This window comes from Maylandia zebra, linkage group LG3 (assembly GCF_041146795.1).
Source record: "Maylandia zebra isolate NMK-2024a linkage group LG3, Mzebra_GT3a, whole genome shotgun sequence".
In the NCBI taxonomy this organism is placed as follows: domain Eukaryota; kingdom Metazoa; phylum Chordata; class Actinopteri; order Cichliformes; family Cichlidae; genus Maylandia; species Maylandia zebra.
The window spans coordinates 32574349-32602123 of record NC_135169.1 but is presented as its reverse complement, the minus strand read 5'-3'; the positions used below and the strand labels follow the sequence as shown (position 1 = coordinate 32602123).

General features: G+C 40.0%; 1 protein-coding gene across 1 annotated transcript; it reads left to right on the top strand.

Moving 5' to 3' along the window:
- Positions 1–1196: 1196 nt before the first annotated feature.
- Positions 1197–24137, top strand: vax2 (ventral anterior homeobox 2). The gene is made up of 3 exons (XM_004570718.3): positions 1197–2266; positions 6329–6516; positions 19801–24137. Exons 1-3 carry the CDS (start codon positions 2032–2034, stop codon positions 20299–20301), a joined length of 924 nt encoding a protein of 307 aa, XP_004570775.1. The 5' UTR covers positions 1197–2031; the 3' UTR covers positions 20302–24137.
- The last annotated feature ends 3638 nt before the right edge of the window (positions 24138–27775 follow it).

Sequence of the window (27775 nt, the reverse complement as noted above, 5' to 3'; positions counted from 1 at the left end):
ACCATCCATATCATAAACAAAAGACCAGACAATTCTGTGCAGGCTAAGGGGGTGGACAAAATAACCGGAACGCCTATTCAGACAGTTGGTTTAACTCTTTGGTCATTTTCAGAGTGGAGATTGTGACACTATGGCACCGGATTAAATTTTCAAAACACGTGTTTTGCTGCTGTTGCATCCATCCTCAGGATACAGCTGCTTTTGGCTGGAAGCTAAAAATCCAATCTCTGAACTAAAGCTATGCAGATAAAATATTTTGTAGATACCACACATTTAAAAAAATACATGTATTTTATTTATTTATTTAGCTATGAGCTTTGTTTTTTATTTATTTTTTTACAAAATTATGGCCTCATCACAACAACATTCAGGGGCACAACAACTTTCTCAGAAAAAAATCCAACTCAGTTTTTGAGGTTCTGCGTATTGAAGCGACTCTGTCCTCAACGCACAGCACAGTCTAGTAATATAGAAATTTATTTAATGGCCCCAAATCATGATTTCGGTTTTAAAAAACGACTAGTATCGTAATATTTTGATTTCAATAAGAAAAAGGGAACTCGAAGGTTCATGTGAATGAAGAATAGATTTAGAAACGCTCACAGCATGCGAGCAGGGCAGGGGGCTTTCTGTTTATTCCCAATATGTGGCAAAGACCGATAAGAACATCCAGGATTTAATAAGCAGGAAATTAAGCATATATTTTACTGCACAGCTCAAATATATATATGTTTTTCTTCCTGGTGTTAAGAGGCTTCCATTGAGAATTGCTAGTGCCTCTGATCGAGTGAGGGAAAAAAATCGAGCTAAACTGAGACATATTGAGAATAATTCAGGCTTTACCTTACTGGGTCAGAACTGTTCATTGTGCATCTGCACTCATTGTTTTTCTGGACCGCAGTGAGGAGCTCAGAGTTCAGCCGTACAACAACACAAAAACACACATAAAAAGTCAGAGCTGGTGCTGATGCTGTAGGGAAACCCGTGCATTGCTTCTTCGGGCTGTTTCCAGAGAAATACTGCAGGAAAAAAAAACAATCGTCTCATATCTCTGTGCCTGATCGCAGTCCACAGCGCCGCTTATCCTCTAGTGAAAACATGCCCTGCCGGTGGACCAATGGGAGAGCGACTCTGTGCGGGCAGGAAATGACGTCTGGTTCCTGCCTCTGTAAAGTGCACCGTGTCACCACAAATGCTATCCACACAGCACCGTCTCTCCTGCTCTGATGTAGGCAGGGTGCTCGAGCCGCCCCGCTCAGACGTGATGTTTCAGCTGTAAAGCAAATTGTCAACAAACCAACAAGAGTGCTCGAGACTCTGCGAGCAAATGTGACCCCATTACGCGACACTCCCCTCTAGAAGGGTCTCAACACAGACATTTTTTTTGTTTGTGCGCCTTTCAAAAGCAGGAGAAGGACGACCCCCTTATGTGACCATCTCACCATCATCATCATCATCAACATGCAGTCACGGATCTGCAGAGGCAGCCGATCTGACCAGGAGTGAAGTAACAGGCTGCTGCGCTGGACAAACCAGGAGAAACTTTCCTTCCTGACTTCTGCACGGTGAACTGTGGCCGCTGTGGGGGGGTTTTTCAGCGCCTCCTCACACTTTATTTCTATGTGGGTGAGCAGTGTGTGAGTGGCACCTCCCCGCTCCTCCGTAGATCTTGTTGCCCCCCTTGCAGCCCGCACCATGCATTCCTCCTGCACCTCGTATAGTTAGAGAAAAGATATCGAGGTCTCTTTCTCGCTCTCACCCCCCCTAGGCCCGGCTAACTCTTGCTTCGGTTTTGGACTCCGGACCGTGCGTCATGCAGCAACACCTGAAGCTCACCACGGTCCCTTTGCAGGACCACATGGTTCCTTTGTAACTGGATCTACTTTATTTTGGAGGGAGAGGGGGGCATGCTCTCCTCGTCTCTGGAGAACATTTTCAAAGAGGTGAAGAAAGTAGAAAGAGAGGACTGAGTGGAAGTGACGTAAGGAGGGAGAGATAAAGCTAATCTTATAGATTGTAACTTACTTGTAGATGTTTGACCAGGCCACGACTATGGGCGATGGGAACCACCGCTGTGGTCCCAACCCACTGTGTCCGGACAGGATGGAAACAAAGTGTCGCTCCGAGATAGGGAACCGGTCTCCGGTTCAGAGCTCCACCGACACCCCGGGAACATCAGCATCCACGCCGACTTCCTCCAGCGAAGACGGGCATGACAAACTTTTGGGAGTGGACCCTGACTACTGCCGGAGAATTTTAGTAAGAGGTGAGTGGACAAAACGAAGAGATTAGTCCTGTGCTTAAAACTGCTGATCAGACAAAGATCTGTCAAATTTTACGCACGAGTATCATAAATAAATTAAGTGGATGTACAACAAAAACAGTTTAGATTATAGACTAACTTCAGATACACAGTGCAGCCAGGCAATGCATTTAAAATAAAATATACACACTTTAGACAGTGGTAAGAATTTTCCTGGAAATGTTTTAAATATCATATCAAACTATTAAATAAAAAGAAGAAACACTTGTGTTTATATGGAGTCAAAACTGTGAAAGTTTATCAAACACACACTTGAACTTCTAAACAAAGCGTATGATGTGAGCATGACACATCTGGTGAAGAGAGACCCAGAAAAAAAGAAAAAAAAGTATCTATTGTAGTAACAACAGGCGGCGTGCACTTTAACTATAACAGTTTTAAACAGCAACAGTAGGGGAGTAAACACACCTTCGCTTTCTAAGTCATTTTTACTTATGCATACTTATGCAAACTTAAACCTCTGAGACAAATCATCGACTAATACTGGTTGCATCAATTGTGGCCGCACCTTTGTTCGTGTGAGAGCATAAAAAATTAATTAGTCCAATCAATAATGAAAACAGGGACATTTTGCTTCAGTGAGATGATGCCTTATATTTTCCTAACAGCAGGGATATTTTGCCTTTAAGCGATAGTGAGTGCAGCTGCTTCAAATCACAGCTGAGAGGTGCAGGAAGTAAAAGAAAGGCTTAAAACTTAAAATCAGGGAGAAGTCGCGCTGTTTGTGCAAAAGAACTGATATATATTTTAAAACACACACACACACACACACACACACACACACACACACACACACACACACACCACACACACACACACACACACACACACACACACACACACACACACAAAATAAACACACATAAGTGTGTGTGTATTGCCTTTTCTGTCAGTAACATTATATTATTACAAATATTAATACATAATATTTCATTAAGTGTTAAAGTCCACACTCTCCTGCAGGAGGTCAGAAATCTGGGTAAGATCGTGAGAAAATAAGTTCCGATAAAATATGAAGTCAAGAAGAAAATAAAAATAATAATAAAATAAAATACATCCGTTTCTAATCCTTAAAGTTCGTAAATGATTGCTGGTAGTTCTTTCAGAGTCATGGAAAACATAAAAAGAGAACTTAAATCATGTGTTCCGATGACAGCTAAAAAAATATGAAAAAAGTACATGATGTACTTTTTTAAATGTATGTAAAATACACAAACATACATAAAACAGCAGTTAGACATATTTTAGGCCAGCTGCAAATTAAATTAAAATTATATAATTTGAGTTATGAAATAACTGTCTTAACCTCGTTTAAAATATTGATTTATACTTAGAATATTTGAAAACTGTGAGCCATTGTAAGAGTTTCCTGCATGGATTTTTTTTCCCAGAATGCATTTCATTTATGAAAAAACATAAACATCAGCTTCTCTGCATTGAGAGAGGACAATAAAAATAAAATAAAATCTGAGCGTTATTTCGATGGGGATCTATTTCGCAGGAGTGTGTAACCGCTGTGGGCAGACTCGGTATGTCGGCCTATCAGTTTTCAGGTTATAGAAAGCTGAGGATGTTGTGGCTGCTGGCTGGTTTAGTTTTAGCTTTCATCGAGCGTTTTGTCGTGCGCTGTCATGGCTCACACTAAAGCATATTTAGCATATTTAGCTTTAGAGAATATTAAAATTACTACAGTTCACTAGGAGGGCTATGGCAGGAAGAGGGAGAGAAATGTCCATGTAAGAGGTCTAAAAACCGTCTGTGCTCCTGTAGAAATGCACCTACACGGCTTATTAATAACAGAGTCATTCTTTATTTCTGACTCTTTGTTGCACATAATTAAACATTGTTGGGTGATTCTATTCGAGCGTTTTATCTGTATGTAAAATAGTGTTTGTGATTATTTATGGACATACTGAATCAAACGTAGTTCTGTATTAAGAGATCTGGCAGTCAGGTGTTCATTGTGAATCCTCAGCACTCGTCACTCCCTAGTGCTGGAACATACGGTCCTTATTGTGCTGCCTCAGTTTGATCATCTGAGAAGAAAAAGAGGCCTGGAGGACAGATCTGTGAGGCCATTTAGGTGGGGATAGTGTGTGGTTAAACGTCGGTAGGATTTGTTTTTCGAGCTGAGGCCGGCTTTTCCGCGGAGCCACCGAGGTCATCGAGAGGTCAGCAGGTCTGCAAACAGCCGCTGGCTTCCTCCTCTGCTTGCAAATATTTGCTCAGTTCGAGCTGCTCGACCAAGGACATATCTAAACTGTATGTACTGTATGATTGTGTTTAAGTAGATTTAGCCTCTCTGAAGAGAAGATTTTCCCCCTTCCTTTCTCTTGCCTGGCTACACTTTATGCAAATAAACTATGTGTGCGTAAAGACGGAGAGCTCATTATGCATCAGGGACCTGGGGGTAACCAAACACTTGTGTTTGAGCTGTTGGTAGGGCTGGGATTGAAATGCGTTTTCAGTACAGCTCATGGCGTGCAGGGACCATAACTGATGAATTCACGGCGTTTCACAGACGCTTCTAATTGTCACCAAAACGCAAAAACAACCCGCCTTTTGTCTTTTACGCAACAATCCTCATTTTAACTTACCTGCTGTGTTTTATTTACATTTTCAACTCCACGTTACAAAGAAGAGGGTGTTTGACATTTATAGGAGCCGAACAAGTCCATGTAACTGCACAGCTTAACAACAACAAAAAACAAACAAAAGAAAAAAACGAGTTTTGTTTTTACGCACACTATGCGTTTCTCTTACCGTTAGCAATGTCCTGCCCGTAGAAAACACTATGTGCCTCCAGTTCAATCGGTTTTGTTTCATATTTTATTCAAAGCTCTTCATATTTTATTGGAGTACATATTTTATGACCTGAAAAAACCGTGGACAACGACGGGATCATGTCTGGCCGGTGCATCCATTCGTTGTGATAAATACGAACAAATATTCGTAGCTACAGTGAGACCACAAATACACGGGCTGGACACGTGGTTTAAAAACACAAAACAAAACAAACAAACTTTTTAATTTTTTCTTTTTTAAGAAATACGGGTGGGTTTTTTTTTTTTTTATCAAGGACTTTTTAATTTTCGGCTCTCCACTAGGTCTGATTCAATGTATGAAATTATTTATTATTATTTTTTTCCCGGTGTTTTCATTATTCTGGGAGGGAAAAAAGTCATGGCAAACATGAAACAATAATACTTAAAAGTCAACACAAGGAAAAAGCAGGAAAGCTGCCACCCATAGAAACCGTGCGCGCTAACTAATGTTCGGGGCAGATAACGGCGCGCAGTCCTGGTGCTTGGAGTGGAAACGATGCTCAGAGAGCTTCTGTGCAGCTGAGTCGCAGTGTTACAAAACACATTAGTAGCTCTGTTTAAGACCCAGGGCAGAAATTAAGTGATACAACACTTAATTTTTTTAAAGGAACTGACCAACAGCCAAATACTCGCAGTACCATAAATTTGACAATGCGTCACACAAATTTGGTTTTTTAAAATTTATTTATTTATTTATCTTTTACGCACGTTAACCCAACATGGCCCTCAGCTCTACAAGCCTCATGTATGTCCCTGCGTTTTGGGCGCAGGGCAAGTTTAAACCCAACTAATTCAGTTTTAATGATAACATGGCACGTTGGTTCAATAAAGAAACGTCAGGGAGTGGATTAAAGGCAGTGACTCGGTTACTTGTTATGAAGAGCCAACTAACATACCATTAAAAGTATGTGCCATCATTTACAACACCTAACACCCAGGCTCATTACTGATAACAGAGTCTGTTTGCCTCCGTGTTTTCTCTCTGAAGTCGTATATTGGCCGGTTTAGTATCTTTATAGTTCTGTTTCTGAAGTCTGCAGCTGCTGGAAAGTCGATTAATCTAGTTTTTAGCTGTTTTTCTCTGTTTCGTTTTCAGCAGCTATCTGTTGCTATGTTATAACCACCACAGCCTCACGTTAACACTTACTTTAACCGAATCGACGTTTCTTTTTCTGGACAGACGCCAAAGGCACCATCCGAGAGATCGTCCTGCCCAAGGGCCTGGACTTGGATCGGCCCAAACGCACGCGGACCTCCTTCACGGCCGAACAGCTGTACCGGCTCGAGCTCGAGTTCCAGCGGTGCCAGTACGTAGTGGGGCGCGAGCGCACGGAGCTCGCGAGACAGCTGAATCTGTCGGAAACGCAGGTAAGGCCAAAACGGAGCTAGCTGCTCTGGACCAAAAATACTTTTAAAAAATGATACAAAACAAAACGGTTTATAAATATTTAAAAATAATTAGCCGTGACAAAATTTTCTCCAACTATGCACTTAGCTACTAAGTTAAGTAGCCGGTTCCTAGCCAATACATTTATCTCATAACAAAGGCTACTTTAATAACATCACAGCCCTCTGCTATACTTGGCTAGCTAAAGCGGGGGTTCGATTAGCGACAGACAGATGTTTTCTTAATTGTGAGCACAGGTGTGAGCAGAATCTTTAATTGGCTCCTCGACCAATCGCAAACGAGGAGTCGCAAAGCTCAGAATAACTTTCCACAGAAAATTGTTTATTTATGTCCGTTTTCAAGAACACATGTTTTCACAGTGATGGGATCAATAAGTATCTACCACAAGTCCATTTTTGGAGCTTTTAAAATACCTCTGCCTGCATTTAGGTATATATGCATTTTTTGATGAATTTCAAACCACAGCCTCTTGGTGAGTCAACATCTCCGTGACACATGTGGATGCACATTAGTTGCTTGTGTGTTACGATCAAAGTGCACTTATGTCTTTTCAAATTGTTTTAATTGTCAGCAAACGCAGAGAAATATAATTAAAATGTAAATACATAGTTATTAATTCAGTTTATTTGGTTGTACGTTGGTAAGAAACCACACAGAATCAAGGCTGAGCACACAGTGAACAAAAAAACTACAGAAAATGATTGGTGGTGGTGGTGGGGGTTGGTGTTTTTGTAACACAAAAAAATAGATCGTGACATTTCATGGCACTCTTTCCTGAACCCACCTCCCGTCATTCATTCCTGCCCAACCACAGAGGTCATAGCTGTATGGAGTTATGCATTAGCAGCAGCGGCAGCACAGCAGGCTTTATGTTTCTTTCTTTTCTTCTAAAAATGAGCTGGTTTCAGAGAATTGTCCCTAAATTACAAATTACAACTGGCTAAACTGTTGGCTGAAGGACAAGTTGACATATGTAGAACAATAAAAAGCTTGGCGCAGATGTAAATCAGCATTAACTTATATCCTCTGTAACTTCACTTTATGCACTTTATGTTAAAGATTAAAACAGGTGAGTTGGACTTCTGCTGTCCAAATGTGTGCTTTTTAATATTCATGTTTTTTTCATATATATATAAACACTGGAATATTTCTAACATTTTGAGTTATTTTTCAGTGTTAGAAAATCAGCACTGCTCAGTGTTAGTCTTTGTTAATCTTCAACACTGACTAGGTTACTTTTAAAAATATAACACTGTCAAAAGTGTTCATTTAACACTCAACAGTGTTATATTTAACACTCAGAGGAGTGGACCCACTCTCTAGTGTCGATTTAACACTGCTGTGTACCGAGACGCGTCGCCTGCGTGAAAGCACTAGTTGCAAGCAAAAACACGCAGCACTTTTGCGCATCTTCGTCGTGCGCGAAGCAAACCAATTGTGAAGTACCTCAAAACATGCCCTCACAAATAAAGGTGGTCGGATGGACGTGTGTGAAACACAGAGCAGCCACTGTGTCCCTCATTAGCGCTGCATATAGGGGTGTTAATGGGAGGGCCTCAGCTTCCTGCTGCTGAGGATTGGCTGAATGAAAAACTGTCTGGCCTTCAAGTGACGTGAAAAAAAAAGTGAAAAAAAATCTCTTTAATGTGAAATATTAAACCCACGGAGTCGAAATTTCTTAATGCTATGGGAACAGCTTTTAAGCGTGATCGAAAGGCTTTTAGTTGGCATTAGAGGCGTTTTCTTCCTCATTATTATCCTCTTTCTATCGGTGGCGGTTCCATGTTTTTAGGCAAATGCACCATTCAAGGCTAATCGCGACCAATCACAAAGGAAAGATAGGAGCTCTTATAAGTTTCAGACCCCCTTTAAGGAAGATGTTTGGAGATGTTTTTCTGGCTTTCTGGTGACTTATGGTGTTTGTTGATGTTTTGAGTTCGCTTCTAAAGATTTTCGAGCAGTAATCTGATTTTCATGCTACAATTAAAGAGCGTTACGTTTAAAAGGAACTCAATTACATCTATCTATCTATCTATCTATCTATCTATCTATCTATCTATCTATCTATCTATCTATCTATCTATCTATCTATCTATCTATCTATCTATCTATCTATCTATCTATCTATCTATCTATCTATCTATCTATCTATCGTGAACAATTTCTGTTGGAAAGCAAAAACAGCAGAAGGCCTCAGGGCTTAAAGCACTTTAGAATAAAGTCCATGTTTTGGGGTAGTTTCGATTTTGTTTACTCGGTGGGAATATGATCGACTTTTAGATGATGATTAACTTCCAATTAAAATATGGTGAAAATGTGCGTATTTCTCTGTACATCTTTCATCGTTATTTTTTATGCAAAACTCTTTTGTATCAAGTGATCACTGAAATGAAAAAGACTAAATAAAAAAATATATAATACATTTATAAATACATTAAATTAAATTAAAAAAAAAAAAAAAAAAAAAATCCCTAACTCCCGGTATTGCTTGTATTCAAGCTGACCCTGAATCAGCTCACAAACACACAAATTTCCATAATTGATTCATATAATATAAAAATATAGAAAACACATAAATAAGAAGTAAAAGTCACTTCCAGCAGTTGATCAGCATCTGAATATCAAAACTATTATTCTCACGTGTTCCAAGCTCCAAAACGTAAATGTAAACTTTGCACTTTCTTTCAAATCTGATTCTGGTGATTTTGGCCCGAGTTTGAAAGCGTAAATCTTCTTCTCATATGCAATCATTTATCCATAAAAATGGGTGGAGCTCTGTTAGTGTGGAAGAAGTTAATTTTAAATTAGTTTATTCGTATATATATATATATATATATATATATATATATATATATATATATATATATATATATGATTTTTCTGCATTGAGCTGAAAGAGTACAAAGAGCAGGGTGAGAGAGAAGAGAACAGGTGTTATTTGTGAGGGTTACAGTTACAGTTATTTTTCTTAAATTGTTCTGACTGAAACAATTCAGAGAAACCGAAGACTTCAGCCTCATTGAAACATTTGAGTCCACGTATGAACAAAGCAGGTGTAAAGAGGGTCACTCGTGGCCCTCACTCTGTTGTAACGCGTTACTCTGTAATCTGTTACCAGCTCAGAGCTCCCCCTTCATCCCGGCAGGTGGCTCCCCGCTACTGGACAACACAGCAGGAAGGGCTGGAGCACACACACACACACACACACACACACACACACACACACACACACACACACACACACACACACACACACACACACACACACACAAAGCCTGAACTGTACATGAAGCCTCCATTTCTGTTACCTTCATGGTCAGTTTTGGTTGGATAACGGAGGACTGATGGATGTTTATGGAGGTGTGTTCCTGCATGTGGAGTTGCTTTAGGATGGCAGTCAGAGAAATCAGTTGATTCAGTGAAAGTCTATGTAACCGTCTGTATTTTAGGACACATTATGTGTGTGTGTTATTGTGTGTATTCTACCTCACACTTCCAGACGAAACACATGGCCTGTCAGCATTAGAAAAATGTAAAAAAAAAAATATATAAAAGCATGTACAACATTTTCAGCCAGGAAAAAACAAAAAAACAAAGAAAAACAAACTTGTGTGTTCTTTAAATCTCTCCACTAGCTCGAGTGGTGTGTTTGCCCTCCAGATGAAGTACAGGTTGCCTTTGTCTCAGCCTTTTGTTGTCTGCAGCCCTTCCACAGAAAGCTGTGGATTTAATGGTTTCTGTGCTGTGGTGTAATCCTGCCTCAAATGGAAGAGAGTTCAGGGATGAGATCGTGTTTTATAGATAATTTATAGCTGACTGAACAGAGCACATTTGGGCATATGCTAGCACAAATGCACACCTTTTTTTAACATATTTGTTTGAATGCACCGCAAATAAACACTGATTTTAGATTTCTGTTAGACATCTTTTAACATTTGGCTGTTAGAAACGTAAAAAATCTCCAAAATAAATCTCTTCCAGGATCTAGGACTGTGATTACAAACCCTTAGATTTTTTTTTCTCCGTGTACAGAAAGTAAAATCTAAGTCTAAAGTGTCTCCTATATCTTCTCTTTATCAGCCTCCACTGCCTATTTATTTTAAAAATTGAAGAAGGGAGTATGAGAAGATTTTTTGTGTAAATTAAGGTATTTCAGTGTCAAGAGAATTAAAAAAGAATATTGTGATAATATATTTTTAAAAAACTTATGTTTTGTGCAGTGCAGTGTGCTGTCCGTTAAATTGTTTAGTATGTGGGACACAAAGTTGGCTTCATGTAAAAAGTGTTGGATCAGAGCAGGTGGAGCTCGTTCACAGATCGGCTCTTAACTTTCTCTTGTTTTTATCCCAAACAAATCATTCAGTCTGCTTTAGTTTGTTTTCTTCACTGAGCTCTCAGGTGAGTGTGCACACGAATGATTTGCATGTGTTTTCTGGCCCAGTCAGATTCTGTCCCTGCTGGCCTCCAAACACTCTGTAAAAGAAGCACATTTTAGTGTGTATGTGTTTTGGGTATGTCCAACCTGCAATCCACCTGGTTTGGGAATGCCTCTTTATTCCCCTGGAAGAGCTGGAGGCGGTAGCCAGGGACTGGCTCATGTTGTCCCAGTGACCTGAAGCCCTGGATAAGTGGTAGAAGATGGGTGGATGGTTGGATAGATGGAAGGAAGTGTACAGCCAGTGTTAGAGTGAACCTCTCAGATGTAGCTGCAGGTGTATAAGTCACCCAAAATGAGTGTCATGCTTTGTTTGTTGCCCTGTCTGATGTCTTTTCTCTCAGATGGACTGTCTCTTGATGCCAAACAGCCTGGAGAGCAGTTTAATGGCTGTAAAAACTTCAAATGATGCTGTTTGTTGCTTTTTGTTTTGTGGCCTACTGTACTGCAGAGGGGTCAGAGGTCACAGATGATCTAATGTGGATCCCAAAACCTGTAACTTTGGCTTTGTAACCGGTTGTGTAAGGCTTCTCTTAGCAGCTTGCAAAGTGGTTCATAAATAAAATGTATTAACGAATTAATAATTGTTATGTTGAGCACTATGTGAGGGTAAAAGGAGAGAAACGTGGCTCTCGATGAACCTTTCTGACCTCTTATGAAACTGAAGTTACCGTTTGCTTGTGCAACTGTGCAAAATTCTTTGCATGATATTATTTAACGGTCAATGTTTTAGTGGGAAATAGCAAGAGAGGTGTATTATGGACCTGATTAGGCCCTATGGGAAATCCGATTTTCCTCCTTTAGATATACAAAATTCCTTTTTTGATAACATGAGCAGAAAGTGATTTTACGTACATGCCGATAGATCCCTGAAAGACAGCTATGTTCCTCTGAGACAAGACGACGAGCCGTGCTCCTGCGGGTGTCTGCTTACAGTGAATGTGCTCGTTGTGCGTATTGTTCTCCATGACGGCCCAGACAGACGTTGTCTGGCCGATCGTCTGGAGCGTAGAGGGCCTGGCCATTACGTATAGTTTTGCAGATGTAGCAGAGAGGCGGCCGCACAGTACGGCGATTGTCCAAACACTCAGAATGGAGAAAGAGATAGGAAGGGAGGCTGTCAGACAGACAGACAGACAGAAAGACGGACACTTGCTGCCTTTGTGCTTTCAGATTAAATGTTTGGACTTGGTGCTGAAAAGAAACAAACTCTTTCCTCTTCGCTCCGCAGTGACCTAAAACTCGAGCGTCGTCTTCAAAATGGGAACTTTGTCCAACTTAGCGATGGTCAGGAAGAAACCTGTGAAGCTCTGATTATCTAATCAACTGATTAGGTAATCAGAACATAACAGCAATTAATTCTTCGCCGCCTTTGTCCCTAATCACTCTCATAGATTGATTTGACTTGCTTCATCAGTTTCTGGCAGAGTGAAGAGTGTGTGAAGCCAAGCAGAGGGTAATTTTACAAACATATGGAGCAACTTGTAATCCTTCAGCTTATGGGGAAATAGGAAATCAGCAGAACTGGATACAAGAGGTTTTCACTTCATGTGCACAAACACTCACACAAACACAGACACACACAAAGCTGACCCCAAGTTGCCAGACAATTAGAGGGGTCAAAGGTCTCCCATGTGGCCCTTATTTTTTGGGTAAGATTTCCAGTTTGACAATTGCAATGACTCCTGTGGTTGAAAATGGGAATGCTGGGAAGCAGTCAGATAAACGGAGCAAATGTGGAGGCGGAGCAAATTAAATAAATTAGAAGGTAATGAATCCAGTCAAATACTGATGAGTACAAGTATCTAAAATGTGGCCTTAACGACAGTGTTTTAGTAGCATAGATGGCTTTACATGCTTTCATTTTGGCTCATTTAAAACACTCTAAAGTCTTTAACAGGAAAGCCGCTGAGCAGAGGAGATGCGGGACCCCCTGTGCTATAGGTGATGCATGCACAGACATGAAATCTAAGAATAAGGTAGAGTCACGCTTTATTGTAGCTTGCTTTTACCAGCTGTGATTCCCCAGAAAGATGGAAAAAAAATAACAACTGTCACAGATTTGGGCATCACGAGGCTGCGCAGCCAAGACGAGACCATGTGCCGAAGGCGATGGGAAATTCAAGTGACTGCGGGGTGACATGCACAAAAAGTCATGGACCAGTTTTTTTTTGCTGAATGCGTGCGGTGTATCGCTAACGTTGCAGTGTGCGCGGGGAGGAGGTAATGGCTTAAACGGAGAGCAGTCATTGGACAGAGGACAGGAAGGAGGGGCAGAGAGAGAGAGTGAGAGAGGTGGGCCTCATAACAGTCCCGAGTGCTTTTGTGCTAAGGAGGATTAGGCAGCCATGTCTAACAGCGATTCTATAAAACGAGGTTAACCTCTGAGTGAACCTGGAGCTGCTCTGAGGTTTAGAGGTCAGGTGAAATGTGTTGCTGACAACAGTTTGGAGGGGAGATGTGAATATCAGGCAGGTGAAAATGATTTCTAGTCCTAAACTGAGGTGATTTTACTTTTAATACAATACTACTACTATTTTTTTCATGCATGAACGTGTTTAAATGATCGAATCTGGTACATTTAACCTCAAACGGGCAGATTCTGGGATTCTTTGCAACCACACATTTTGATACTCGACAGAAGTGATATTGAAATACCCAGAAACAATGAGGAGATCACATCCTCTGCTGTGTGTACATAAAAACTTCATTTTATTATAATGACTTCATTTATAGAGCACATTTTAAAAAGACTTATTATTAAGTGCTTTGAAAAACGAACAAAATCAGGACACAGGAGGTAAATGAAAACAGAAAGCCAAACATTAATGGGGGGAAAGGGGCGAAAAGCAAAATGTCAATAATATTAATAAATACCATTCAAGGAATAAAAGCTATAAAAGCTACAGCAACAGTGGAGACAACAAACAAGACAGTGGAAAATAAACAACAGCACTGCGTTAATGAGTTTATCAAAATATGCTTTCAGAAGTGATTTAAGGAAGTCCTCGACGGTTTAAAGCGTCTCTCCTCAGGCAGGTTGTGCAGAGCTGAGGGGCCCTGATGGAGGAGCATTTCTGCTGTGCGTTAAAGTAAAACATGCAGGGAGCCAATGGAGAGAGGCCAGGGTCGGTGTGACGTGATGCCATCTGCTAAAACAACATGGTTATGCAGGCATTTGAGAACAAACGCTCCACGGGGCTTCACAATAAAAGCATGTAAATGATTCAAATGTCAGGGTAGTGGTTAAGAAGTGAGCAAATATAACGATGGTTATTTTGAAACGGACAGGTGAGTTTTAAGTTTAGGTGCAGAGACATAAATACGACTGATCATCTTTGTGAAACAGTTTTATAGATATTAGTGTAAGTTTCCCCAAACTAAAAGGACAGTAAGTTTATAATAGATAGTTGGTCCGGCCCATTAGCTAGCCGCTACCAACCCATCGCATACAGTACAGCTGACTCGCCAGTGGCCTATTGCGCTACATACAGTTGAGCATCCATCATTGCATTATATATGGTTCAGTGGCCCCTGGTGCGCCTGGTACAATCTCCATGGAAAAGTGTTTTCATTGTGTGTTCGTCACATGCCTGAGATCAGGGGATCTCAACAGGGTCACAGTGGGAGCAACAAGCGGGTGGAGGAGTCGTAGAAAGTGCGCCGCATTTCACTTTGCATTACACAGCCATTATACAGTCAGAGAGTGCTGCTGGGATGTTGTAGTTAATGATTTCAATCGTGCGGGGGGGGTCAAGTGCATACAACAAAAGGGTCAAAGTGCAAAAAAAAAAACAAAAAAAAAACATTAAGAAATTGAGAATCATAAATGCATCTAAACACAAATAAATCTTTTCATGATCTCCAGTTCTCCATCTCTAGCTGGATACAGCAAAGCTTAGGTGCACACACATATGCCCACTTGATCTGTACATTGGGTCTTGATCTGGCTTAACCTTTCTACCTCTAACCCGGTTTGCCCACCTTGCTGTTTGCAGCTGGCTGTAACCACGGTGAAGGCCTCTGACCTGTGCCCGGCGGCCTCATCATCTCTCCATTTTGTTGAACGTACCCCAACCTGGCTGAATTTACCCCATCACTGTTTACATTGTGTTTTGTTGCTCAGCATTGGCTGGTTTCAGGGAGAAGAAGTGACGTGCGCGCTGGAAACTAAACTAGAGATCCACTGGTCAAGACAGACATGCATATGTGATTTTTTTTTCAAAATAGCCATATACATAATGACATATTTCCACACAAGAACATTCACAAAAAGCCTGCCTGCACCTGTAAATATCATTTAATAGATAAACCAACTTCTTAATGTTTAATAAAAGACTGTTTTAGAGCGTACCACAGCTCCACAGAGTTGTGATTATTAATAATAATTATAAAAGCAATAATATATAGTAAATTACTGTCTCTTCAAAGCATGAAAGCATGTGTTTGTGAGGTTTTAATGCAAAGGCTTCAGTGCGAGTGCTCAACCAATGTAAGAAACATTTGATCCTTTATTAGCAGCTCTTCTTCATCATTAATGGCATTTGAGGAGGAGTTATTTATGAAGCTCTTGTTATTCCATGATGTAGTGATAAGGACGTCTGGGCTGAAAACACAATGAGATGGATATTGGTTCGTAAGCTGGATTGTTTTAAATATAACCTCATGGAGGACTCAGTCCTAAACTCTTCGCCCTCGCCCCGACCATGCCCCCTGTACTGCATTAGGGCGTGGTGCAGAGGGTGAGCCTGTCTGCCTGTCTAGGGCAAATGCAGGTCACACCCGATCCAGATCTCCCTCGGTAATCTCTGCTTCCACGCTGAACCCTGGATCCCATTAAAAAAGGATTTACATCCAATAGTGTAGATGTACCAAAGGCAGCTTTGCTTTCTTCTCCTCTCATCATTTTCCCTCTGTAAAACATCGGAAAGCTTTTTTTCCACCCCTCCCTCCTTTTGTGTGGAGCAGTGGATAGGAGGATACTGATGTGAGCAGGAGAGGAAGCCACGCCCACGTCAATGAGGGTAGAGGAAAGGGATTTTGCTCCATAGTGAAAGCCTTTAACTGGATATTTGGCAGGCATGTGAAGATACAGAGAGAGGTCTTAGAGGGTCGTGTGTGAGCTAACGAGGACGAAGTCTGGACTATAAGGAAGGACATGATGCTGCACACATCATTTCTGATGCTTTTCCCACCCTCCTGTTGTCCCTCCCCTCTTCTCCCCTCTTATCTCCGTCTCTGACGTCCCGTCCCCCCCCCCCGCGCCTCGTTTGGGTCTTTGCAGTAAGATGTGCTTGCATCAGTATTTCTCTCTGAGCTGTGGGATTCTTTGGATCCTCTCTGATCTCATTATTTGTGTCACGTCAGTAGCTGGAACTATGATCTCACTTGAACTAGTAGCTGTTACAGTGACACTGTAGTTAACACCAGCCAGACTGACTATCTGAATAAAAATGAACAGCTTTAGATTATTGCCTTACTGGATTGCTCTGATGTTTTGGAAGATAAGAGTTAGCTGATACCAGTTGAACAAAAGCGTCTCTCAGCAAGAGTCTAGAAGGACCGCAGGGTCCTTGGGAAGGATCGAAATGTGTACGTAGGAACCATCAAAGTGCCCTTGAGTTCTTACTTAGACCCCTAAATGTCCCATAATCTCACAGAAGTCGGGATTAGATGAGCATGTATGGAAGCCTCCAGTGGCATGGGACACATTTCTAGGGATTTGATTTGGTCAGATCTGCATTTTTTATGATCAGCAGATGGAAACTGAAATTTTACCCGGGATATCTGCTTGTCATGGAAGTGCAACACTTGCCAAAAAAGTCTGGTTATTCTTAACCTCCTAAGAACTCTTCCACGGCACGCATTTTTAATTTGTCTTTGATATTTGGGGTCATTGGGGCCCAATGAATGTAAAAACAAAGAATTACCAACTTTTTTTTAACCTTCTTTTTGTTTTTAAGAAACATAAGAGCCACATATGAGGATATTCGTTTAAAAGTTTTATAGAACAATGGCAGTATAATGTCCTCATAAGTGGATATCAGTAGAGCAAAATTGAGTATTTTAGTCTAAATAACCCAAAATGTGATGTCCACATATGTGGACGCCAGGTCCTCGGAGGTTAATTAAGAAGTAAAAAATGCAGATTGATTTAAAAGGCCAAATTAATGGCTAAGTCACAAAGGATGGTTATCCAATGCTTTATAGCAAACACATTTCCTCTTTTGCTCTCCACAATGATCATTTACCTTCTTAGTACTAAAGCAACAGGCCAATACCAGTCATGTCTGCACCAGCGGCCATCGCGTGGAGTCGGTTTAATTTTTTATGTGATCTTTTTAAAAACTTCTCTGCATTTACAGTCACAGGCTTAGTCATTAATAGCTTTTCTAGGAACCACAGACACATTGTCAGTTGCCCCTGAGGCATCAGAAGACATCCAGATCGAGTCCATCTCAGCACACAGCTGCTGTGCTTTCTTTTCTTAATTTGTTTCTGCTCAAACACAACACAAACCCCAGGTCATGACGACTCCCCTTTTTTCTTACTTGCAGCTGGAAATCTACCAGTGGACTGCAGTGATTTTCAGCAGCAATGAGGTTTAAGATCAGGCCAAACATGTTCAGTGAGCCTGATGAAATGAAGTTGAAATGGTGTTTTAAGCCTGTAGGTTCCTATGAGACCCTCTGTCAGAGCGATGGGTCATGTGACCACTTTCTGTGTGGGTCCAGTTTACGCATAACTTCTCTGTGGATCTATGCTCACGTAGCTTTACGTTCCTTCGTATGTGTCATTTGGCTGTTGTGCAATCAACACAGTCATATGAAAGTATTTTTTTCTTTTATTTTTTACCATGAGCTGCAGATCCTTCACAGGTTTATATGTTTCTCCTGTAACAGGAATTCCCTCTTACCAGGGATTAGATTACTGGATTTCTAGGAACGTCTGTTGTGTAATGTTGGATAAATTTACACCGTATAGATGTGAGCGGAGAAGAAGTGGGGCGATAAACGAGGCATGATTAACAAATATTATTTAATACCGTAAATCCCTGGGGAGATCTCTTTGGTTTAGTTTAGCTTGGTTTCCAACCTCAGCAACAAAATGAAGTAATCAGAAGGTAGGATGACATGTAAGGAAACACCACCTGTAGAAAATAAGCTGCTTGTGAGAAGTTAGCTGAAAGAAAAACTGCTCAGATTTGCATTTGCATCTTTTTCTTCCTGATTATCATTTAGTTCAGAAATAAATCTGTAGATTAATTATTCTATAAATTGCTGATGAATTGAAACTGAAAATATGTAAATGAACATTATATGTCGATGTACTTTGAAATCTTTCAAAACAGCTTTAAAGTCTGAAGCGAGAATTAAAAACAGCTGCTTCTAGTTACTGCTTTTTATAGCACAAACGGAGCATTGCGTAGCAGCTTTAGTATTTAGGCTGTTAAGCTAAATCACATCTGACACCACAGAGTTATTTTTGCTTTTAATGTATTTACTTATTTTGTTTTTGATTCAGTTTCCAGGAGGGATTTCCTAGTTTCTATTTAGTTTTAGTTAACTTTTTAAAAGTTTTCTTTTTACATGTCTCAGGGGTGAAAATCAGTCAAACAGTTTTTTTTAACCACATACTCCAAGTCTCTTTTATTTTATTTCAGTTGTTTTTTGCTCCAGTTCTTCTTTTTAAAATTATTTTCATACAGCTTCCTAACTTTTATTTTTAATGAACTAGAATAAATTTAATTGCTAAAATTTTAAAAAATAAAACAACATTTTAATTATTTTTTTAATTAAAGTGAAATAACCTTAATTTGAATTGTAGTTCTTAAGTAAAGATCAAACGAGAATACTTGTAAGTAACAACGTCTCGTTCCACAGAAGCTTTCCTAATTCTCCTGAACTTGTTTCAGACTCCTTTTGCTGATGATTTTGATTCATTTTTGATTAGACCAAGCCGAGAGCTTGTTGGAAATGCTGAATTATTACGCTGCTCGTTTTAGCGCCACACTCTGCGATACAGTGAACCTGCAGCGAAACACGGAGTTAGCTGTATCTCGGTCAGGATGTTATACATTTTTCATGGGTGACTCCTTACAGAGGTGTCTCTCTATGAGCTGTGACCCTGTGACCCCTATGTTCCCTTCAATCAGCCTCCCCGTAGCCATTCCTAAGTTTTAAGCATACTGTACATTAAAGCTGCACTTCATTAATTAAATATGGCAGACAAGGACAGACAGAGTTCACCAAGCTTTTGCTGTTTGGCTGCAGTTAACACGATGTCTTGTGAACGATGAAACTGAACGATTTCGAGAGCGTTTTTGTTCTTTCAGCTTCAAATTTTCACTTTATTTTTCCTTTTGCATTCTAGTTTCCAGTGTTTCAGTTGAGACTCTGCGTTTCAAACCTCTTAGGGCCACAAAGTGGGCAAAATCGTGGTCAAAGCTGCAGACAGAAACAACAGATTTGATCCATTTGCTGTTGCCTTGATTTTAAACTATCTCTGTTTGTTCTTCATGGAGTTCTGAGGCTATGACTGGTTTTGCTGTTGCAGCGCACTTGAGGTCACAAAGTGTCCTCAGACTTTGGGAGCTGTGTAGCTTTTGGCATGAAGTGAATCAGTGTGATGATTCTGGAGACGTTCCAGTGCTGGAATGAAGAAAAGGTGCAATAAAATCAGGGTTTTCACGACTGTGATTGAAAATTTATTTGGTCCTATTCTTTGAGTCTTGGCAAAATCATCTCTCAGTTCTTCTCGTAACATTTTTGCCGACTCCACCGCTGACAGACTGTGTTTGCCTTCGCAGGTGAAGGTGTGGTTCCAAAACCGCAGAACCAAACAGAAGAAGGACACCACCAAGGATTCAGACAAGCGCTCCTCCTCCACGTCTGAGTCTTTGGCCACCTGCAACATCCTGCGCCTCCTAGAGCAGGGGCGCCTCCTGTCAGGCCCTGCCCCCCCACCACCCAACTCTCTCCTGGGGCCTCCGTCTCATCCAGCAAATGGCTCCCTGCTGAGCAGCCCGGGTGGAGGCTCTTCCACCTCTCCAGGGATCAGCAGCAGCACTCCTCCCAGCTCCCTACCAGGAGGGACGTTCGGGCTTTCTCTGCCCTCGCTGGGGGGCACCTCGCCCTCCCCGCGGCTGGGTGTCCCGCCACCTCACCCCCTCTGCTTCTCCATGCCGCTCCTGGGGAGCGCTCACCATGAACTGTCGTCCTCCTACGGCTGCGGCTCTTCAGCATTTGAGCCGTACATGCGGCTGGACAGGAAGGAGGCAGACCTGGGTGGGAAGAAGACAGTTTCTTAAGTGTAATGCCCCTCTTTCAGGGGACGACTGGGGGAGCAGGGCTCGTCTTTGGAAGAGTTTTTCTCCTCAGTCTCTCTCCCCGCCACCTGTTTGACTCTTGAGTGGCTGCAGTGAGGCAAGAAAGCAGCCCGGTTCATAGAAGTGCGAAAAAAAGAAAAGAAAAGAGAGGAAGTCGCTTTCTTACAGCACCATTTTGTGCCACTGCACTGTTTGGCACACTGACACAAAATGGTGAAAAGGACTTGATGTGGTAGGAAGTGATGATTTCACCCTCCCACATAAAAAAAACAAACATGTGGATTTTTGAAAAAAAAAAATGCCATGTGTGTATGTTGCGTGAACTCCGACAGGCAGATGTTTTTATCACCACTCTCTTTGCAGTGGTTTTAAGCGACTCTTCACTTTTTGTCCAGTGTGTGTGTGTGTGTGTGTGTGTGTGTGTGTGTGATTTTTCTCTCTATACAGGCCTTCATTTACTGTTCAGGATTAAAAAAAGAAAAACAAAACAAAAAATGAGAAGAGCGGTATTTCAAAGAGAGCTTTATGTACACATTTCTATTCCTGTACACGTGGCCATGTTTGATTTTAGTTGATGTGTTTTCACGATAATAATAAGAATAAGAAGAAAAAAAAGAACTGTAGCATTTTAATATCAGTCTGTTTGGTGTCCAGCTGTAGTTTTTGTAAAAGTTTCTTTGGTTGTGTTTGTGTATGAAACATAATGTGGTAGGATCTGGACAAATGGTGCAAAAATCACATATCTAGATCTAACAGTTTAACATGAAAAGAAAGCTGAAAAGAAGGCTGGTTAGTGTCTGCCAGAGCGTTTACAGATAAAGCCTCGAGAAGCGCCTCACGTGCGTTCTCTGGCCGGTGAAGTAAGTGGAGGTCGGGCTGAGAGAGATGACCTTTGAACCCGGGCCAGCGGTATCAGTTTGACCTTGTAATCTTGTCTTCAAGACGCTGAGACCGAGAAAGTTTTCAGAGGCGTAAAGAATAAGCACCGACTCTCAGCGCAGAGATCTCTGCGCTTAAGCTGCATCTCCATCGTTAAGTCATCACACATTAAAATGAATCAACAGTTTTGATAATAACTTGTTTATCATCGCTTTTCAAGCAAAAGAAAACAAACAAACAACAAAACAAACCTGTAACTTTTTCTGGTTTCAGCTTTTCAAACGAGATGATTTGTGATGGTACAGCGACCGCAGCGCTAACCTTTCACATACATTTGTCAGATTAACTGATGATGAAAAACGTTAGCTGCAGCTGCAGTTTGGATTAAAAAACTGATGAATATGCAGATTTTTGGTACCGGAAACTTTCTGGTTTTTGCTCGAGGTCTGCTTTGGTCGCACCGAGGTAAACGGTCCATTTAGAGGATAAAAGAAGGTCTTTGTTTGCAGAATCATTGGCTATGTAGTGATGATCCCTTAGTTTTTATTAGCTTCTTTTAATTTATCGGCTATGATGAATGGATGAAAGAGGATATCCGCTTGAACACCCCAAACACCTGGCCGTTGCTCTGAGAGGTTCCTACAGCTGGATTTCCTGACAGCTGTAGGATTTGCTGTTTCATAACCCATAGTGTAATTTTTCTATTTTTTCAGGTTTGTTTATTTAATTATTATTTTTGAAATGTTACAACAACATGAAAGCTACTTAAGTACTGTTTTACCGGGTCATCACATCCCTAATCTTAATCTCTTTGAACATTTTCAGGATACAGTAAGCCGCAGCGTTACATGAGAAAATCTCAGGCTGTTGATTTTCCTTCAGCCGCCCTGTTTTGCCCTACTGTTACACTTTAACTCAGCCTGTCTGCGTTCACCACTCATTGAAAGCACTTTATGTTTTTATGGCGTTTCTACATCATCCTGTATTTCCTCCACTTTCACCCCCTCACCCTTCCTGAGAAGTTTATTTTCTTAGGAAGGTGATTTTCAGAATTAAAGCCAGGAAAAATACATCCTAAGTTATTTCCCCTCCTGAAATAATCTGCAGCTTTCTTTCAGCTGCATTCTTTAATTGATTGATTTGAAGCTAAATTCCCCTCTTCGTGTTAGAACTAACAGAGCATTTGTCTGATTCATTCAGGGCTGAATGAGAAGGAAGGAAGTGGCTGAATGACCTGTATTTTTCATTTTTCTCTTCCCCATGAGATGCCATTTGTCCAGGTTTCCTTGTTGTCCAAAGCAAATCAGAATCAACCGCGAGAGCCTGCTATTCGAAACAGTTTGCCCTCAATTTGTGCGTGTCAGATGAGTTATTGCCCCCTTTTCACTCCCGTCTCTCGTCTGTTTTCCCATGTATCTATTCATTTCTAAATTTCACCTCACTGTGAGTTTTATTTCCTGCTCTCTTTCTCTTACACTCACTGAAGATGGCCTGACATGTGCTAAAAAAAAGAAAAAGGACACTGCCATGACATCAATTTTAAAAAAAAAAGAAAAAGAGTGCCTGTAAGTAAAGGCCGGGGCTACGTTTAAAACAGCCGGGCATGTTTCTGGCTGCACATACATTTCTTTCTGAGTGCAGGAAAGATTCTGACCTTCAGCTCACCGGGCCTTTTTGCACCCGTGTACCAGCAGCCAGTAGCTGGTGATTTGTTGTTGCTCCTGTGTTTAGAGCCCAGCAGCGATGCAATAAAAAAAAAGAAAGAAAAAAATCCCCCTGTTATCTACTCGTAGGTTTCTGTAGCAGTGCACCTGTGATGTTGTTGAACACTGTATTATTTTCTATAAGCACCATCCATAATTCACATGCTCTGGCATCAAATATTGAGCAGAGAGATGGAGCTGAGAGGTAAGGAGGCTTGCTTCTCGTGTAGGGCCAATGTAGTCTTTTCGTTTATTTGTCTTTTTCTCACAGCCAGGTTGTTTCATTCCTCTGCTGTCTCTCTCTCTTGTTTTTTTGTTTTTTTTGGTGGATATTAAAAAAAAGTGTTTCTACTGTTTTGCATTAAGCTGCACAAGACAGAAGACACTGAACTTCTTAGCTCATTTCCCATCCAATGTGAGATGACAGAAAATGTTCAGTGGTTGCAAAAGAAATCTCAAACTCCATATTTTCCCTCAACTTTCAGCCACTGAATGCTTTCTGGACTTACTGTAATGCGTCCTCATGCAGGCTTCAGGTTGAGGGGGGACAGCCGGATGAGTGAGACGGCCCTTCTTCTCCCTGACAGAAGGAAATGGGGTAAAGCTTTGCATCAGTTCAACAAAGCCTTCGTCTTAGTTTCTTTTTCTCGTTCCAGCTGAAGCGTGGAAGTGTTGCTTTTGTTGCGTGTGTGACATCTTGCACTTGTTTAAGCGAGACCACCATTTCAGGAACATTGCGGGCCTCCTCGCGGCTCTCGTCCTTTGAGATTGTGAGAAAAATGTTCCGTTTATTTTGAAGACAACAAACTGATTCTGCTTGGTTTACTCTTTGGTTTATGCACAGCCTAGGTCCTGCAGAGGCCCTAACTTCTTTTCTTTGAGCAGTACTTTAATGTCAAGCTAATGGCACCAGCTACTTCTTATGATGAACAAACTGTATGTACATAGATATAAATTTATATATAAATATATATAAATGGGTCTTTGCACAAGTTATCTCCATGTCTGCTCCGTGTGATTTTAACAGGAAAAACAAAATGTGAAAGAAAGTTCGGAAAAAAAAGACTTTATATATGCTTTACAATTCTTTGTCTCATTAACATTTTGCACTTATTTAAAGAGGCTTACTTTCTGTTTCTGGGCTGACAGAGCAGTTTTCACGCTCTGCCAAGATATTGTACAATATGTATATGTATTTTTATTCATATGCATATAAATATATGTCTATGTAATTTGCCTCCTGTGTTCTGTTTTATTTCTCATTCTCTGGCCTGCCTCAGGGCCAAAAATGCAACTTTAAAGAGTGAATATAAAGAAAATAATAATTAATATTAATATTAATGCCCCCCCTCAAAAAAAATAAGTTATTTCACAGTTTGTTGTGAGTGATAGTATTTGTAATCCACAGTCCTTGCAGAGGCTTATTTCGTTTGTCTTTGTCAGTGAACAAACATGACCAACATCTGCGTGCTTGAGCTTCCTCCATCCACTCCGAGCATTTTGAAAGTGCCTTAGCTTGCTTACAGCTTTATTAAAAACCTTGGCCTCTCCCTATTTGCTTGGCAAATCAAAACAGTGGACGGCTCATTTCTTCTTTTTTTCCAGGCCTTTCTGTGGAGGTGCTGCCTTTTAAATTCCTCACACTTTAATTATGTTTTGGTTTGCATGGTGGCGCACAAAGCCTGAATTGGCACGTCCTTGGGACATTAATTGGATGAGAATATACTTCACGAAATGTGAAATGACTCATGTGATTCTGCCTGTATGAAATAATAATCTGATGTTTTTAATTGCAAAAATATTTATTATAGTGGAGAAGGTCAAATTAGAGGAAGAATTGGAAGAGCGCTGCTGACACCTTATAAACTCATTGGTCTGTTTTCCCTAAACAAACCTCGGATTTAAATGCAAAGAGCAGTGCTTTAAAAGATTCTGTACAGTGAGGGTATATTTTGGCATTATTATTATTGCTCTTGTTATTAAAGCCAGTGTAACCATGTTCTAATGGTAAGCCCTAACAACCAGCGTATATTTATAAAGGAAAAGGCAAGAAATAAGTAGGAAAAATATCTAATCATAGAATAATTCAATAAATGTGTAAGGGTTATTTTATTTTATCCCCTTTTCTACCCACAAAAACTGGACTTACAGCTACTTTTCACCCACCTGTAACCCGTTTTTATTCCCTAATGAAAAAAGAAGATCTTTCAGTCATGACAAATAGCTGTGATTAGCTTTTCCAGTTTAAAGATACTGAACATGTTTGGTCCTCACAGAGGGCAGTCTGAGATTCACCAAGATTGTTATGAACCCTTTGTGATGTAGCACCTACCGCTGGGTCACGCGGACGCAGACATGTCACATGAATCACATTTTTATTATTTCTTACCAAAAGTCCCCCAAATTACATGTCAGTGTGAAGAATTATGTGCAAAGAAAGAACAAGTTATAACTCTTTCAAAGCCGTGAAGGTAAAATACCACATATATCCCCTGTAAGCCCAGACTTTGGTGAGGGGCACCTTTCCAAACAGGGACAATCGATCTGCAGGGTGCCAATTATAGTGATTGGCACCTTTATTTGAGCGAGGAAGAAGCGAGAGGGCCAGCAGAAAGAAGACCAGATGGGTGGGCTGTTTTAGAGAGGGGCTGGGAGGAGGGGAGGGCAGAGCTGGGCGGGGATGGAGAGTAACTGCGGGGGAAGAAACTTTGGTGATAAACAGCTTCCAGGGAGGAGCAACAAGGCTGAACTTGTTGGTTTTTAATGGTTTTTAATTGGTGCAATTTTATCAACAGCTATTTAAAGGATAATTATTGCTGCATTTAACTTTATTTGCCTGGAAAAAAAAACACATGGTTGGAAAAATAAAAATCAGTATTTTACTAAAAATAAATAGAACAAAAACTATTATCAAACTGTCAGTTTGACTCATAACAATTAATAAGCGGCTTATTTTAGTTTGTGCAGTGGCAGCTTAACTGAGCCAATAATGCCTGTAATAGTAATCAATAATTAGTAATTAAAATGCACTAGTTCAAACGAATAATCACTGAACAGTGAAAGAATTATAGTAAAAAGAATCAGTGAACAAACTTTGTAATTTTTTTCATACTTTTCTTACTTTAATTATTTTTAAATAATACATTTAAAAAATGTGAAGATTTTAAGAAAATAACATTAGAAAAATATTTAAACATCAAAGGCAAAGTAGTACAAAAGCTTTGTAAGGTAGATGAGGTGTGTAAATTACACGTTTTTAAACAGTAGGGAATTTTTATATTTTTAAAAACCAGATAATGCTTTATAGAATAGAATAGAATAGAATTCAACTTTATTGTCATTGCACATGCACAGGTACAGGGCAACGAAATGCAGTTTGCATCCATCCAGAAGTGCTTTAGTGATATAGATATATTACAATATATATTAGCAATAATATAGATATGTGAGTATATTACAGAAATGGGTCTATTATGGTATGTTATAATGTACACGGTATGAAGTATGTTGTGAATATTCTATAACTATAAGTATGTACAGGCTGTAGTGAGTACAAGCTATGTACAGGATATGAATATAAATATGAAAAACTATACAGAATATGAAATAAATAACTTTACAGAATCTGGGATATACAGCTATACAGAAATGGGAACTATGCAAGTTTATTTGGTTACTTTTAAACGTTATTTTCACCGTGGTGTTTGAGGAGTGCGCTTATTGTTTCACTGAATTTTCACTTCAAACACTTCATAAAGTCACTTAACATGATGAGTGTGTTTATTTTGGTTTATTTATTTTGGTTTTAGTTCTGTGTTTTGTAGTTTTATTTTCATTTTTTAATAAGTTTTGATTTTATTTGTTTTGTGAGTTTTTGTTTTCAGTGCAGTTGAGTTTCACTTAGTTTTCAGAGTGAGTTTGCTTGTTTTATTTTTATTTTTGTTAGCTTACAGTTTATTCTTTCTAATTATGATTATATGGAGAGACTTTATCAGTGGAAATATTTAGGCAAAGCAGAATGGATGCTTCAATACAAACACAGCTCTTTACAAAGGCAGCTGGCTCACAGTTATGTAAACATGCCGGCCTCGGTAAAGGCTGGTTACACCGACAAATTTTTACCAAACCAATAAAGATAATTAAAACTAAGAAGATTTCATTTGTAACTTTGCTTTTTTTTGGTTTGTTTTGTTTTGTAAGTTCACAAAGTTCAGTTGGTTTTCTTTTCTTTCTTACTTTTTAAGTTTATTCTTTATTTTTTTTCTGTCAACTAAAATGTTTTTTTTCCCCACATCTTGTTTTACTTTTTAATTTAGCTGCAGTCAAACCTTGACTGTGATACTGAAGCTCTGCTTTTCTATCTTTCAGCACAGATTGATGTTTAACAAAGTGCTTCACAGAGTAATTTCACATTTTTCAGTTAAATGAATAACCTTAGCATCACAAACACAAACAAAACATAACATATCAATTCAAATCAATATTTAATGTGCTGCATTATATAGCCTAAGTACTCTTATAGGCTTAAAGCAATATCTGTTATCAACTACACTGGCTTATATGTGTAGGAAATATAGTTGTATATTTAGACTGCTTGTGCATGCCCATTCTAGATTATGGAATCTATTGATTCTATAATCTGGACACTCTGTCTGACTATGGCCCATTGATGACATCTGAATATAAAAGACATAATGAAAGTTCTGTTGATGTTGCTGTCATTAAATTTGTCATACATAGCTTTTATAATAATAAACTAAAGAGGCATAAAGGTTATAAATAGTTTATTTTAGCCCCACTTCATTATATGTGACAAACATAAGTACTTCCAGGAGTGTGAGTTGTAGCTGTGTCATAGTTTTAGTTTCTCAGCT